This window comes from Oncorhynchus mykiss, chromosome 1, assembly GCF_057628025.1.
Source record: "Oncorhynchus mykiss isolate SJ-2025 chromosome 1, ASM5762802v1, whole genome shotgun sequence".
In the NCBI taxonomy this organism is placed as follows: domain Eukaryota; kingdom Metazoa; phylum Chordata; class Actinopteri; order Salmoniformes; family Salmonidae; genus Oncorhynchus; species Oncorhynchus mykiss.
In genome coordinates this window covers 54,548,218-54,563,800 of record NC_143022.1, presented here as the reverse complement: position 1 = coordinate 54,563,800, position 15,583 = coordinate 54,548,218, and the positions used below count along the sequence as shown (strand labels likewise).

At 44.2% G+C, this 15,583-nt stretch overlaps 1 protein-coding gene across 16 annotated transcripts in view; it reads left to right on the top strand.

Moving 5' to 3' along the window:
* The window catches only part of LOC110524730 (non-muscle caldesmon), a 55,160-nt gene extending 39,889 nt beyond the window's left edge, over nt 1-15,271 (top strand). For 8 of the 16 annotated variants that reach the window (XM_090233934.1, XM_090233885.1, XM_036979769.2 and 5 more), the window contains 10 exons: nt 93-149; nt 433-711; nt 3,347-3,481; nt 4,402-4,445; nt 4,558-4,630; nt 5,017-5,151; nt 5,535-5,639; nt 9,022-9,090; nt 10,244-10,280; nt 11,958-15,271. In XM_090233934.1, coding sequence (XP_090090060.1) covers nt 93-149; nt 433-711; nt 3,347-3,481; nt 4,402-4,445; nt 4,558-4,630; nt 5,017-5,151; nt 5,535-5,639; nt 9,022-9,090; nt 10,244-10,280; nt 11,958-11,971 — 948 coding nt within the window. In that variant the 3' untranslated portion in view covers nt 11,972-15,271. Of the gene's footprint in view, nt 1-92; nt 150-432; nt 712-3,346; nt 3,482-4,401; nt 4,446-4,557; nt 4,631-5,016; nt 5,152-5,534; nt 5,640-9,021; nt 9,091-10,243; nt 10,281-11,954 lie in introns of all 16 variants that reach the window. The other 8 variants (XM_090233918.1, XM_021604617.3, XM_021604624.3 and 5 more) reach the window with 1 other exon arrangement.
* The last annotated feature ends 312 nt before the right edge of the window (nt 15,272-15,583 follow it).

Sequence of the window (15,583 nt, the reverse complement as noted above, 5' to 3'; positions counted from 1 at the left end):
TAGATTGTAAAAATGTCCATATTATGCTGGACACCATTTGTTTATATTCTATAACTTTGTTTTTGTTTCTACGTCGTTGGACTTTGATGCAGGAGGCTGCGAAGGTGGAGCTGGAGAAACCGAAGTTAAGATCAGTGAGGAAAGATGAAGTGAGTATCATTTTCTGTCCAACCCGACAAAACAGTTGCCTTGTTATACTACCACCGTTTGTTGCATTCATTACCTGTTCTATCTATCTCTGCTTTTTATTGGTGTGTAACTCATCCACTGGTCTGTTGCTCATCCACTGGTCCATCACTCATCAATTGGTTCCCATTGGTGAATTGATAGAGATAGATGAAGCATGTTGGATGGGGTATTGTAATCTCATTCCAATGATAGACCAATGGATTCATAATAGACCCCTATATATCTGTGCTCTCTATTGAACAGAAGGAGTCCTCCCTCTCCAAGCAGCAGAACGGCGGTGTGGCGCGCTCCGCCGAGACCGAGGACCAGGAGCGCCTGGAGGCGGAGCGTAAGCTGGAGGAGCTGAAGCGGCGTCGTGACGAGGCGGACAGCGAGGAGTTTGAGAAGATGAAGCAGAAACAGCAGGAGTCTGAGGCCGAGCTGGAGGAGCTGAAGAAGAAGAGGGAGGGGAGGAAGAAGGTCATTGAGGAGGAAGAGAAGCAGAAGAAGGCAGAGCTGGCTGAAAAGAAGGCCAAGGAGCAGGTGGGTGGGGACGTAGAGACAGACAGACAGGTGGGGGCTAAGGATGGACAGACAGACAGGTGGGAACTGGGGACGGACAAACAGACAGATGTGGAATGTCGCTGCAGTGGATAGCAGCCGTTGTACGGGCTCCTGACCAATTCTGCTGTGTTGTGGAGGTTTTTAACGCTGATCTTAACTTATTTTGTACATAATGTCTCCGAAAATAGCTTCTGGAGATCAGAACAGCTATCACTAATCTCAATTTGGATGACAATTTCTACTTCAACTAGTCTACAGTTCTGGATGCTCTGTTTACTTGATCAGGCCCTAATTCCCCGGGACTCGAAAGAGGAAGCGACGGCGGAAAAGTGGCAGACGAGCCGGGCATCCTTACGAGACTACGTTGGCGACCAAATAAACTGCCTTTACCCTCCATTCTGTTTGGGAAAGTACAGTCACTAGAGAACAAACTGTACAAGCTCCATTTGAGACTATCCTATCAACGGGACCTGGAGAACTGTACTATTCTGTGATTATTGGAGATGTGGCTGAACAAAGACATGGATAATATACATCTCGGTGGCTTTTCAACGCATCGTCAAGACCAGTCAGCAGCCTTGAGGAAGATGAGGGGGGAGGTGTGTCTCTTTGTTAACAACAGCTGGTGTGCAATGAGACTACACTGTTTACTAAGAGAGTTATTATCTACATTTTTCATAGCTGTCTGTTTACCACCACACACCGATGCTGACACTAAGACCGCACTCATCAAGCTGTATAGGCCCATAAGCAAACAAGAAAATGCACACCCAGAGGCAACGCTTCCTGTGGCCGGTGTTTTTAAAGCAGTGAAACTGAAATCCCTTTTACCTCATTTTTATCAGCATGTCACCTGTGCAAGTAGAGGCGACAAAATTCTAGATCACCTTTACTCGACACACAGAAAAGTATTAGAGGACTTCCCGAGTGGTGCAGTGGTCTAAGGCACTAGAGATTCTGGGTTCGAGTCCAGGCTCTGTTGCGACCGGGAGATCCATGGGGCAGCGCACAATTGGCCCAGCGTCTTCTGGGTTAGGGGAAAATTTGGCCGGCAGGGATGTCCTATCGTGCACTAGCAACTCCTGTGGCAGGCCGGGCGCAGTGCACGCTGACACGGTCGCCAGGCGTACGGTGTTTCCTCCGACACATTGGTGCGGCTGGCTTGCGAGTTGTGTCAAGCTTGGTTGGGTTGTGTTTCGGAGGACACACGGCTCTCGACCTTCGCCTCTCCCGAGTCCGTACGGGTGTTGCAGCGATGAGACAAGACTGTAACTACCAATTGGATATCACGAAATTGGGGAGAAAACGGGTTAAAAAAGTATTAGAGGTTCTCTCTCGCCCTCCCTTTTGCAAATCTGGCTATAACTCTCTCCTCCTGTTCCTGCTTACAAGTAAAAACTCAAACAGGAAGTACTAGTGACGTGCGCGATACGGAAGTGGTCCAATGAAACAGATGCTAAGCTACAGGACCGTTTTGCTAGCACAGACTGGAATATATTCCGGGATTCATCTGATAACATTGAGGAGTACACCACACCAGTCACCGTATGTACATATCCCAACCAGAAGCCATTGATTACAGGCAACATCCGCACTGAGCTAAAGGCTAGAGTTGACACTTTCAAGGAGCGGGACATTAATCCGGACACTTATAAGAAATCCCGCTACGACTATGAGGTGGTGAGGGTAGGCAACAACACATCTGCCACGCTGACCCTCAACATGGGGGCCCATCAGGGGTGCGTGCTTAGTCCCCTCCTGTACTCCCTGTTCGTCCATGACTGCGTGGTCACGTACGACTCCAACACCATCATTAAGTTTGCTGACAACACAACGTTGGTAAGCCTGATCACCAACAACCATGAGACAGCCTATAGGGAGGAGATCGGTGACCTGGCACTGTGGTGCCATGACAGCAACCTTTCCCTCAGCGTCAGCAAGACAAAGGATCTGATTGTGGACTGCAGGAAATGGGAGGGCTGAGCACGCCCCCATCCACATCGACGTGGCTGTAGTAGAGGGGATTGAGAGCTTCAAATTCCTCAGTGTCCACAGAACTATTTAATTAACATGGTCAATACACACCAACACATTCAGGAAGGCACAACAATGACTCTTCCCACTAAGGAGGCTGAAAAGATTTGGTATGGGCCCTCAGATCCTCAAAAAGGCAACTGGTTGGTATATGACCGCAAGGCGCTACAGAGGGTCGTGCGAACGGCCCAGTACATCACTGGGGCCAAGTCATAGCCTCCCAAGTCATAGGCTGTTCTCTCTGCTACCGCATGGCAAGCAGAGCACCAACAGGAAACCAACAGGACCCTGAACAGCTTCTACCACCAAGCCATAAGACTGCTAAATAGTCAGTTAAATAGTTACCCAAACAGCTACCCGGACTACCTGCATTGACTCTCTTTTGAATCACTACCTGCTTTATTGAACAGCTAAAATATAGATATTTTTAAAACATGTTTTCACCCCATTTCAGACCATTTTCTTCCATTTCGTGCCTAGTGAATAACCCTAACCTTAGCTTCATGTCTTCATTCCGGCTTAACCTTAACCCTAACGATAACAATGATGGTAAAATGGGCTATTGCTCTGGTTCTAACAGGAGGAGAGGAAGAGGTTGAAGGAAGAGATAGAGCAAAGACGAAAAGACGCTGCAGAGAAGAAGAAACAGATGATCGAGGAATCGGGTGACGGAGACAAGAAACCCTTCACATTGGGTGTCACGCCCAAGGGCAAGGTGAGGCCCTATAGGCTTCTGCTACAGATGACATCATTACAGTAACTGAGAGAGATCCATTGACGATTAACAAAAGCTATCGCCTATAGATATTGCGTCCATATTGATGTGCAATGTCTTCCTATAAACAATGCAACACCTTGAGTAAAGATCCACAGAATTATTCTCATACAAACATGGGAAACTGCTATGTGTTTCCAAGTTTGAAACATGCTGCTGTCTCTTTAATTGTTAAGCCTGTTTCTATTTCCTCTGAATGATAGACAGCTTTTCATAAAAACAGAAATTCTCCATGACAAGTGCAGAACAGGGATTTTTCTGCTGGTTTCACAACTGTGCTCAAATATGGGTGTTTAGAGGAGGTATAGGACTGAGAGGAATTTATTGTGACAAGTATTTTGGGAGCATCCACAGCTAGCTGTGTGTGTGTGTGTGTGTGTGTGTGTGTGTGTGTGTGTGTGTGTGTGTGTGTGTGTGTGTGTGTGTGTGTGTGTGTGTGTGTGTGTGCCTGAGTGTATGGCTTGCATGCGTTTGTGCGCACACTCGTTATGGACTTGTCATTTATCATAAACAGCAGCTCTGGGTTCCCGGCCCGGGGCTCAGGAGCTGACAGGACCCTGCTTATACTGGCTCTGTGACAGTATAGTCTCACAGAGCCAGAAAATATAGTCTCTGACTCCTCAACACAACACTGAGTCATCACCATTGGGTTAACTTTGTTCAGATCTCACAGAACTAACTGCCCAAGAATGGTACGAATTTTAGTCTAAAGGGAGAAAAGACGAAATGGAAAGAGAGGGACCGAGGAGGAGAAAGAGAGGGAGAGAGAGAGAGCAGCAGACAATTGCATCAGCTGTGTGTTGCATGTCAACAATGTGTTTACAAGTGTAATCAAGTTAGTCTATTCTCTGTGTTTTTAGATTGGGGAGAGAGCAGAATTCCTGAACCAGAGAGCCCAGAAAGGGTGAGCATTCCTTGCCTTTTACTTCTACTATGGTATACTATGGTTTCATGTAAACCTTCAGTCTAGAGTGTACTGCATTGTACTCACGGTTTGTGTGTTCTCGCTCCTACAGCTGTAAGACATCACATGCTCCTATTGTCTCCAAGATAGGCAACAGACTGGACCTATACACTGCTGCAGTTCAGGTAAGGCATAGACACATCCTAAATGCATAGTGTTCCAGGGCATCGTGAGGCCGACTCATCATGTCATAAGATGACAGAATGAGTACAGAAATCCAATAAAAAGCTAGGAGGCAGAAATTAGGTGATTGTGTCTTGTTGAGGACCTTTTTGCCCATTTGTAGTCATCATTGTGAATTGAGAAGTGGCTCTCATCTGACTTGTATGGTAAATAAAGGTTAAATAACTAAATAAATTGAATACAAACACAATCACTTGTCTCCCAGTTTCTCAATTTATTTATTTTTAAGTGGCATTATCTTGATGTCTGACTGTAAGCCGCTCTGGATAAGCGCGTCTGCTAAATGACCAAGATGTATAAATGAAATGTCTCCTATCCCTCTCCATAGACCAACCGGGATGTGAGGTCTCCTAAGTCTCCGGTCTCAGACCTGCCAGAGACACCAAGCATCCGCAACATCAAGAGCATGTGGGAGAAAGGGAACGTTGGGGGGGCCACTGAAAGTCCCAAGCCTATGAATAAGGTGAAAGAGGAGAGGGAGTCAGGAGAGGGACGGGGAGACATGGATGAAGGAGAGAGAGAGTGTGTGGGGGGGGAGGGGGGGGAGAGGGGATGGGGATTGAGAGAGGGAAAGGGAGAGAGGGAGAAGAAGGGCAGCAGGTAGCCTAGCTATTAAGAAAGTTGGGCCAGTAAGTGGAATGTCTCTCGTTTGAATCCCGAGCTGACAAGGTGAAAATCTGTTGATGTGTCCTTTAGCACTTAACCCTAATTGCTCCTGTAAGGTGCTCTGGATGAAAGCGTCTGCTAAATGACTCAAATTTAAAAATAAGAAGCGATTAGGAGACAGGAGGACAATCGCTGACTGTAAGTCATGAATGACGGCCTACTTCTCCATCTTCTTCCCAGGATGCTGCTGATATTAAAGTGGGTGTGGCTGGACTGACCAAAGGCTGGGGCAAGAGCCCAGCAGACACTGGCAAGGCAGCTGCAGCCGCAGCTGAGAAGGCTGACGTAAGGACAAACACACGATTGAGCTCTTTAACTTGAAAATATGGCTAGCTGTAGTCTAATGACCCCAAATGGACGACGTGATGAGTGCACGTCTATACGATCATCCATTTGTCTTTCAACTTGTGACCTACACTAGTGGAAACACACTGAAATAGGATTTATATACGCACCATGTCAGACGTGGAGACACTTTACACAAATCGTCTGGGAGCACTGCGAACGTACTGCCTGGTTGGAGGTGTGACTGCAGGGTACAGCGAAAATCATTGGCTCCTAGCTCCAACATGCAGGACTGAGTGAAATAAAACAAATAGTATTATATACATAATACCAACTGTAGCAGTGATGAATAAATACATATCCACTAGGGTGGAGGCAGAGTAAAGACTGTTGGGGGGGCAATGACCATAGGGGGAGCAGCAGGCAGACTAAATGACCATTGAGGGGGTGCGGGGACCAAGTCAAATAAAACAATAGGGGGAGTGGCAGGGGGAGGGGGAGCAAGTAGCTGACTAATGGTGGCTATTCAGCAGCATAATGGTCTGGGGTTAGAAACTATTGGCCAGTCTTCCAGTTTTCGCCATGATGCTCCTGTACTGCCCGTGTCTGAGTGATGGAAGCGGGTAGAACAGGGCATGGCTTGGGTGGCTGGGGTCCCTGATGATCTTCTTGGGCTTCCTGATACACCTGGTGTTGTAGGTGTCCTGGAGGGCAGGCAGTGGGCACCCAATGGGTGCATTCGGCTGTGCATATCACCCTCTGAAGCACCTTGCGGTCCGCGGCAGTGGAGTTGTCGTACCAGGCTGTGATGCAGCCCGACAGTACACCCTCAATGAGCCCTCGGGGACAGGCCAAATTTCTTCAGCATCCTGAGGTTGAAGAGGCGCTGTCTGGGCATTCTTCACCACGGTGTCCATGTGGTTTTACCATTTCAGCTTCTCTGAGATGTGTACGCCAAGGAATTTGAAGTTATCGACCGTCTCCACAGCAGCTGCGTTGATGAGGATGGGGGTTGTCATTCAGTTCAGTTACCTTCCCTTTCTTGGGCACTGGGATGATAGTGGGTATCTTGAGTGGCCACCTGAGCTACAGAGACATTGAAAATGTCAGAGAACAGCCAGCTGGTCTGCACATTGCCTTGCGAGGGTTAACACGTTTGAATAACTTACATACGTCCTCGTTGAATACCATTGAGTATGTAGCCCATGTCATCAGGGTCTCTCCTCGGGAGCTCAGGGCCATTATGCTCGAATCGTGAGAAAAAGGTGTTTAGCTCGTCCGGTAAGGGTGGTGTTGGTGATCGCGATGCGGCTGGCCTTCTTTTCGTCATCCGTGATCGTTAGGAGCCCCTGCCACATACGCCTTGTGTCTGACCCGCTGAATCTCGACCGATCTGCGTAGGTTGTATCTGTACTGTTTAACCAAACTATTGTCTCCAGTCACCTGTTCATAAGCAGCATCTCTCTCTTTCAATTTCAGGCGAGAAAAATACCAAACAAACAACAGAAGTACGATAGTTGTGTGCCAGGTGGCAGGATGCCAACATACACTACATGACCAAAAGTATGTGGACACCTGCTTGTCGAACATCTGATTCAAAATCATGGGTATTAATACGGAGTTGGTCCCCTTTTTGCTGCTGGAACAGCCTCCACTCTTCTGGGAAGGCTTTCCACTAGATGTTGGAACATTGCTGTGGGGATTTGCTTCCATTCAGCCACAAGAGCATTAGTGAGGTCAGACACTGATGTTGGGCGATTAGGCCAGGCTCGCAGTCGGCATTCCAATTCATCCCAAAGGTGTTTGATGGGGTTGAGGTCAGGGCTCTGTGCAGGACAGTCAAGTTCTTCCACACAGATCTCAACAAACCATTTCTGTATGGACCTTGACTTGTGCACAGGGTCATTGTCATGCTGAAACAGGAAAGGGCCTTGATCTTAGGCTTGAGTGCGGCTGCTCGGCCATGGAAACCCATTTCATGAAGCTCCCGACGAACAGTTATTGTGCTGACGTTGCTTCCAGAGGCAGTTGACACTTTGAAAGTCACTGCAATAAGTCCATTATACTGCCAATGTTTGTCCGTGGAGATTGCATGGCTGTGTGCTCGATTTTATACACCTGTCAGCAACAGGTGTGGCTGAAATAGCCAAAACCACTCATTTTAAGGGGTGTCCACATACATTTGTTTATATAGTGTACCTCCCTGGTTCTGCCCTCTCCACATCAGCCACTGTCAGAGGCAATATTTCACCTTGCTTGGGCTGGATAGTTACTTTAACGTTATCTTACTGCTGACAGAGTACGATAAGAGAACATTAAAGTTTGCGTACATCACGCCATGGCACATGAGTGTGTGGTTTATGGAAGTGTGTAAACAGTGTCTTGAGGGGACGTTTTAGATCTTGGTGACAGTGACTTTCTGTATAGAACCAATAGAAAAATGTAAAGTCTCTCAAATGTTTTCAGTTGACGACCAGTTTCATAAAAAACGACGTTTGCAGTTGATTTGTTTTCATTTCTAATTTAGTTTAAAACTAGAGAGTTAAACTAGATAATTTCCGTATATAACCGATGCGTAGGATACATGTATCCTAAATTGGATGTATATTTAAAGTAAATGCCATATCAAGTGTCATGTTGAGGCCATTTGTGACAGCCAGTGCATCCCATTCTTTATAGCTTGCTAGCAGGCTAATTTGACCAGTTCTATTAGAGACAGGCAGAACAGTATGTGAGACGTACTGTTGATTGGCAAGCCACGTTGTTCGAACCTGACATTTATGAGGTTTTATCTTGAGTCCCATTCCTTCTGGCCACAAGTACTTGTAAGAGCCAAGTTGCTTTTACATGAACGCTACAAGGTTTCCCTCTCATGGAGAGGTTGTAAAGCACTCCTTCTCTTCTGTATGTTATATGAAATGTTTCGGTTAGATTTGCATTTAGCTTTTGAGGCAGGCTATTTGTTTTGAGAAAATGTCTATCAATTACTGTTGTTTAACAACTTCTTTATTTTCCTCTCTTCTACTTGACTAGCTCTGCAGTTTTCCTCCCCTGGAACTTTCCTTCCTTCTGTACTTTTCTGTTCTGTCTTCTGATTGATTTTATCTGTGGGAAAGGTACAGTATGATCCAGTTTGTCATGTTAGCCATATGCATCTGACATCTTTCAAAAGTACTTTCTTGAAAGCGCCATTGGTGGAAACATGTACATTTTTAGTTCCTCAATACATGATTAGCAATTTAGTCGTGATCATTCACCACCCATTGATGCACTTCTTAGCATCCAGCGTAGTTCCATCCATGCTTTTTGTTCAGATGAAATGCACTGTAGCCTCACTATGGCTTCTTCGCCACGTTACGCTCTGCTCTGTGTTCTCTTGCAGGACCTGAAACCTGTTGATGTGGGCAACAAGCGCAGCCTATGGGAAACAAAGGGCTCCTCCCCTGCTAAGGTGAGCTAGTAGATCAGACGATGGCCCTGTCCCGAAACAACCCCTAAGCCCCTACCCCCAGACACATGGAGAACGGAGAGGATTTGATGTTAACAGTATGGGGATAGCTCCATCTTGCCCTCTAACAGGCTAGGTGTATTTTTTGCCAAATTGCCAACATCTGTCCAATCTCTCAGATCTCCACAAGTGTTGGGTTTAGGGTGATTAGGCAACAGTACAGTGTGCCAAAGATGAATCACTTCTTAGGATGTACAATAACACCGGATTCTGTGATTCTACTCTTCCCCATTTGAAGCAGTCAACGTAATTGACTGCACCTTTAAACCTCGATGAGCAGAAGAGGTAATGGTATTGAGTAAAAGGAACGTTTTGCACGTTACACCACCAGGCACTTAGTCTTTAGCCTGATCCCAGATCTGTTTGTCACACCAAACAATGACCATAGGAGATGGCAAAACAGCAGGCTACTGAGTTATCTTAACCTGCTGTGATTATTCCCCTATGTATTCTACGTCACCAACGCCATGACACATAATGGGTCAGCTGCACCTTTACAGGAAACCCAGCTAGCACATAATGTTCTGAGAACCATTTGTTTCATAGAGCTTGGTGAAAGCGTGGTTGTCCTATGATTGTTTTGCATACAACCTTCCCACAACTTCCTTGAAATGGTGCAGGATAGTTTCTTGGCTTTGGAACAGTGTCAGCACATTTAAGGAACTTGACCGAAAAACTTGGAACAGAATGTTTCCTAAAAGTTCAAACTTGGTTACATTTCATTTCAATTTTGGCAATGTTCCAGGAATGTTCTCCAACTGGTTTGACATTGGGAATGTTCTCAAATAGTTCCAGGAATGTTAAGAAAGGATGTTCTTCTGTCGGAATTTCAGTACTCTAGCATAACGTTTCCTAGTCATGTTCAATTCTGGTTTGCTGATACATCGTTGTCACACTTTCTTCACTCTCATTCCTGAGTACACTCCTTGTGAGTCAGTTTAGCATATTCAAATGCATGACCCTGAACTATATGAAGTTTGAATACGTAATAATGATTTCCCCTTGGTAAGACATAATTCACCTTGAAATACAGTCATTTCACTGGCAAAGATTAGATGGTTTAGTAACTTTGTGTCCCCTTGTTTTCTGTTAACAGGTGACAGTTGGAGGCAAGAACAAATCTGTCACAAATGGTAAGTGAGTTTTCTCACCATGATGTGAACGTGTGCGTGCGTGCTTTTTCCGAACCTGTTGTGAGTGACATCGTCACAGAACGAAAGAAGCTGAGGCTACGGAGACTTTTCCCTCTCATGAAGGACACCCACCCACACAAGCCTTGAATTGATTTACATCCCCCAATGGAGCCGTGTCCATAACTCCTACGTCTGTCCTCCACTCTGTGCCCGAGTTCGCTGGCCACCATAAATCAAATCCTTTGGACGGACATATTGGCCATGTTCCATTGCCTCGTTGCATTATTGTTCTATATTTAAAGGGCCCGTTCCCACTGACCTTATTTCTCTGTGCAAAGGAACCTGTCATGTCCTGTGTCCCAAATGGTCTAGGTGGCGTGGGGGTTAAACAACGCAGGGCAGCGGAGGCATCCCAAATGGAATCCTATTCCCTATATAGTGGGATGCCTCCGCTGCTCTGCGTAGGTCTCCCCACGCCACCTGGACCTGACGAATACTGTGCAGACCGTCGGCATGATGCCACGCATGCCACAGTGCAGCTGCTATTGTCACACTACTGTTGCATTATGCCCGTAGGGCTGTGGAGGATTACCAGCCGTTTGAGCTGCAAAGTAGCCTCCCTGACTCGGCTTTTACACACAACCATAATGTTGTCAAGGCTTATACTCTTACGGGGTCAATTGTAGTTGCTTACGGTGTAATCTCAGTGGCTGTTGAGTGAGACTAGCAACAGTAGATACTGACACATCAAAGAGATATGATTCCTATGGGTAACAAGTTATATTGATTATACAGTACACATTTCTGCCCAAGTACCTTTCTCACTACTGTGCTACTTTTATAGTTCCCCCAATACGGTATATACTGTATCATTAGTAGCACCCTGAGCCCAGTCTAACCCAAACTGGGATATCCCTCAAACACCCACTGTCTGAGTCAGACCCTGGGGGAAGGAAAAGCTGTCCGCACTCGCTTGGGTGTCACCCTACCCGTACAACCTTCGCAGATCTTCAGCTGAAATAGCCCACTGGGAATGAACTGAAGGGCAAATTACATTGTTAGAGCTATCAATCACTAAAACTAGTGTCACTGCGGGGGCCTCAGAATATGTGTCAACAAAGGTAGCGCCTACTGGGTCTGATATACACAACTGCACACACACGCGCACACACACACATACACTAACTCACTTGCGCGCACATACGCACACATGCATGCTTGTACACAAACACACACTTCACTGTACTTGAACACATTCACGCACACATGTTTGTACGTGCACACACACACACACACACACACACACACACACACACATATATATTTTGATGAACAGCTCTAAAATTAGATTGCTTGTTATTCAGTCAGTGTCTCTAACACCTAATAACGTTTGATAAGCTATGCCATATTCTGAAGGAGTGGATACATATTTCTCTCTGGGTTAGAATTTAATAACTATGACTCACTTAGAAGTATACTTGACTACTTTATTTTAGTGATTCTTAGTGATTCTTACATTTTTAAGAGTTTGGCTGTACTGGTTGTTCTCTGTTTCCTTGCACCGTTTTGCCACTTTTTGAGACTTTTTGTTTGTGACTTTTTGAGACTTTTTGTTTGTGACTTTTTGCAACTTTTCCTCAGGACTAATGATATTTTCCTCCCTATCTCTCTCAGCAGGTGTGGGACGCTAATGATCCAAAGTAAAAACCCTGAGGAAGAAGCCCAAACTGATGAAATACAAGACTCTACTCTGTGTATTCATAACCAAAAATATCTCCATAACAGCCCTGCAGGGGTTGGCACCCAAATTATTTTTCAGTTCTGAACAGAAACATTATTATTTTTTTGTTCCGTTCCACTGTTCTGACCAGCAAGTTCTGAACCTGTTCGAAACCCCCCAAAATAAATATAGCGGTCCTTTCTGTTCCTTTTTAAACCTCTAAAATGTATTTTTCTATATGACTTCACCAATCATTGCGGATAGAGCAGCATGCTATGGAGTGGGCACGCTATAGTTGTTAACATGCATTGGACAGACAAGTGTAGGTCACGAGATGCGACTACAATTTTGCGGGTGGGGAGAGAGGGTGGAGGAGGAGGCTTGGCTTGAAGTGCTGGGCATCTTGTTATGACATGCATTTTCTGAATTAGACCCACAGAATTATAGCTACGGAGGAGCGGCTTCTATGAAGGAACTTTGAATGTCTTTGAACTTTCGAGAATTGGCTTAACGTTGGACTAGAGCTGTTTAGCTAGATAACAAGCTTGTGTGTGCTATAGTATCCTTAACTAGCAATGAAAAAGTGAATCCATTCCTCTCTACTGAAAGATCTCTCTCCTTAATTTCTGAATCACGCTTGTAACATCAGTAGGCTACAGTAGCCTATGCTTCAGAGGGGGAGGGGCATGTAGCCTACACACACATAAACACTGGCGAAGATTTTCAGCTGGCAGGCACGCACTGGAATACGTTTTTGAGTGTGGGCTTTGCAGAGGTGCTTTGTTTTTTGTTTTTTGTGGGACTGGAAAACAATCCCCAGAATGTATAAAATAACATTATTAAACAGTTCCCATGCTTGAACAATAATGGTTCTGTTCCAGAACAGTATACTGTAGATCACTTTAATTCCTGGTTCTGATTCTGTTCATCGAAAGATGTCATTATTTTCCGGTCTGTTCCCTGAAACGGTTCCAACCCCTCCAGCCTTTGCACAATCCCTTGTACATCCTCATAGAATTTATGCTGTGAAAATGAAATTTGGAAATAATTTATGTTAGTGTAATGAAAAATATTGTATCCCCCTCACCCACCCCCACCTTTTTGGACTCGACTTAATTTCATTGATAAACAAAAGAAATTCAAAGAACAGATAAGAAACCTTAAAAAAAAAATTCAAAGTTATCCAAAATGTAATGCGTCTTCTGAAGAGATACACTAAGAATTGAATAAGGTATCTATTCAAATAGCCATACTGAACTGAATTTTGTTGTACTTTTATTTTTTTCTATTTTTCAAGAAAGCTTCCATAAGGTTGACATTAGCTGGCAGTCTGATTATATACATGTACTACCTATATGTCAGGATAGATGTTTGTCACATTCATCACTTCGATATCTTTGCTCACAGTGTAATGGTGACGTGATGGTGTCATTGTAGTGCATAATTCACATTATTCAGTCGAACGGGGTATTTTAGTTTTTAGTTATGAATTAGCAGTATCCACTATCACAGCTTTTTTGAGATGTGTTCACATTTTGTATTCCATTTCTGGAAATATCAAAATGAGTATTATGGCATCACAGCTGTTTTTTCCTCCCAAATATACTTTTCGTTGACTGATACTTTGGTCCTGCTTAGCTGGGTTTGGGCTGATAAGACTCTAAATACTTGACTTATTTTATGTTTATGGATGTCAATATTCGGACTGCCACATGGTCACGAGGAGGCTGTCCTAATATGGACACCGTATACATGTATATTGAATGACATAAACCATGAACTACAACTTATTTCCCAATAAGCACTGGTTGCTAAACTAACCCCCTCAAAATCGTTGGATAAATGATGCCCAGGACTGTAGCAAGATTATCAGAGGGTTAATCACTCCTTGGTTGGGCTTAAATGTCTCAATGTATAATAAGGCTATTGGAATTAAGGACTATCCAGGAAAGGTGTGACCGTTTGACTGAAGTTAACAATCATCCAAAGAGACAGGAGTCATATCACATTGTTTCATGAAGATTTTCACAACTAAGCCAAAGAGACTAGTTTTTTTTAGACCAAAGTTTTAAACAATGAGGAGGCATAGATGCAGTAAAGAGGCCAATGGAACATAGACCATTGGGGGATAGAAGAAGGACACCGGATTGGCGCACGTTCAACAAATCTCAAATCAAATTGGATTGGTCACGTACACGTGTTTAGCAGATGTTATTGCAGGTGTAGCGAAATGCTTGTAAGAGCTAGAAGCGAGGCAGCCCTCTCTGTCGGCTCCATTTCCTCCCCAATCTGATCTTAACAATGCCAAATCTGTCATGATTTATGTATTGTAACAGGTCCACAATGTAGTTACTAAAGTTCGATTTGGATATATTTGGCTGTTTCATAACATTTAGAAGTAGTCCATTTTCAGGTTTAAGAAGAAGTGACTGCTAAATGCTGACACCCGTTCGTAAAAGCTGGTAGCATAGCTAGCATAGAAAAATCGGTGGTGGTAGTCAGTCATTTTTAACTGTAATGCAGTTGATTGATGATGATGACATAAATATGTATTGGGGTTGACATCAATACAAGCATTATACGCCATTTTTATTTTTTTTATTTTTTTTACCTCAGCATAGTTTCAAAAACACATAAACAATAGCCTAAATGTAGGCACATTTTCCTGGGGGCAATAAAGAGATTCGGGATCTTTCCTCCATGGCTTCTTTCCCCCGTGCGTTTCCATGGCATTTCCATTGTTTTGGCCGACTTCTATTGACCTCGTTACCGCATCTATCATTTCAAAACCAAATATGTCAAATGTTCTGGGGATTCTTAAGTATGTCCTCTTTTGTTTACACATTTTCAAGTAATTCATTGTATTTTATTTTTTAAAGGATTCTTTGCATCATTTTGAAACACCATGGGAAATGTTCCCACAGAGTAACATTAGCTGAGATTTGCACCGTATTGCAAGTTAAGGGGAAAAGTAAAGACCCATCTGTCTATATAGAGTTGACTTTACTGATGTATACCAAAATACAATACTGTACTAGGCATCTAATTAAAATGCAGTTCTTTACTCATTGATGTTTCACTTTGGCATTCTGAGTATGACGTGGTATCGATCTCTGTGAATGCTCCTTTTTCTTTTAAACTTGAGGTAAAGGAGAGTATTGTAAGTAAAGTAAGTCCTAATGTCTATAATAATGAACTGCCTTGTTCAGAGGTTTTGATTCAAGATTTTCCTTGTCCCCGCTACATCAATAAAACAAATGTAAAAAGCTAAGAATGTGTCAGTTTTGTTTTTGGATGTGTTTTTATTCAATAGCTTGTGAATGTTTTAATGGATGAATGATGTTCTCAAAAGGCGAAGGGTGGACGTTTTTCATGGAATGTGGTCAATGAAACCCTGTGTGTCTGTACGTGCACGTATGCGTGCGCATGCCTTCATGGGGTTCCATTGTCTAAGGTTCGAACAAGATCTGAACAGGGCAATGCAGTCACATGAGCAGGAAGGGCCACACTACATACCCTTTTTTGGCCAAACAAACCTGTTAGGATTCTGAACCCTAAGGCCTCTGTATCTGTCTCTCCCTCT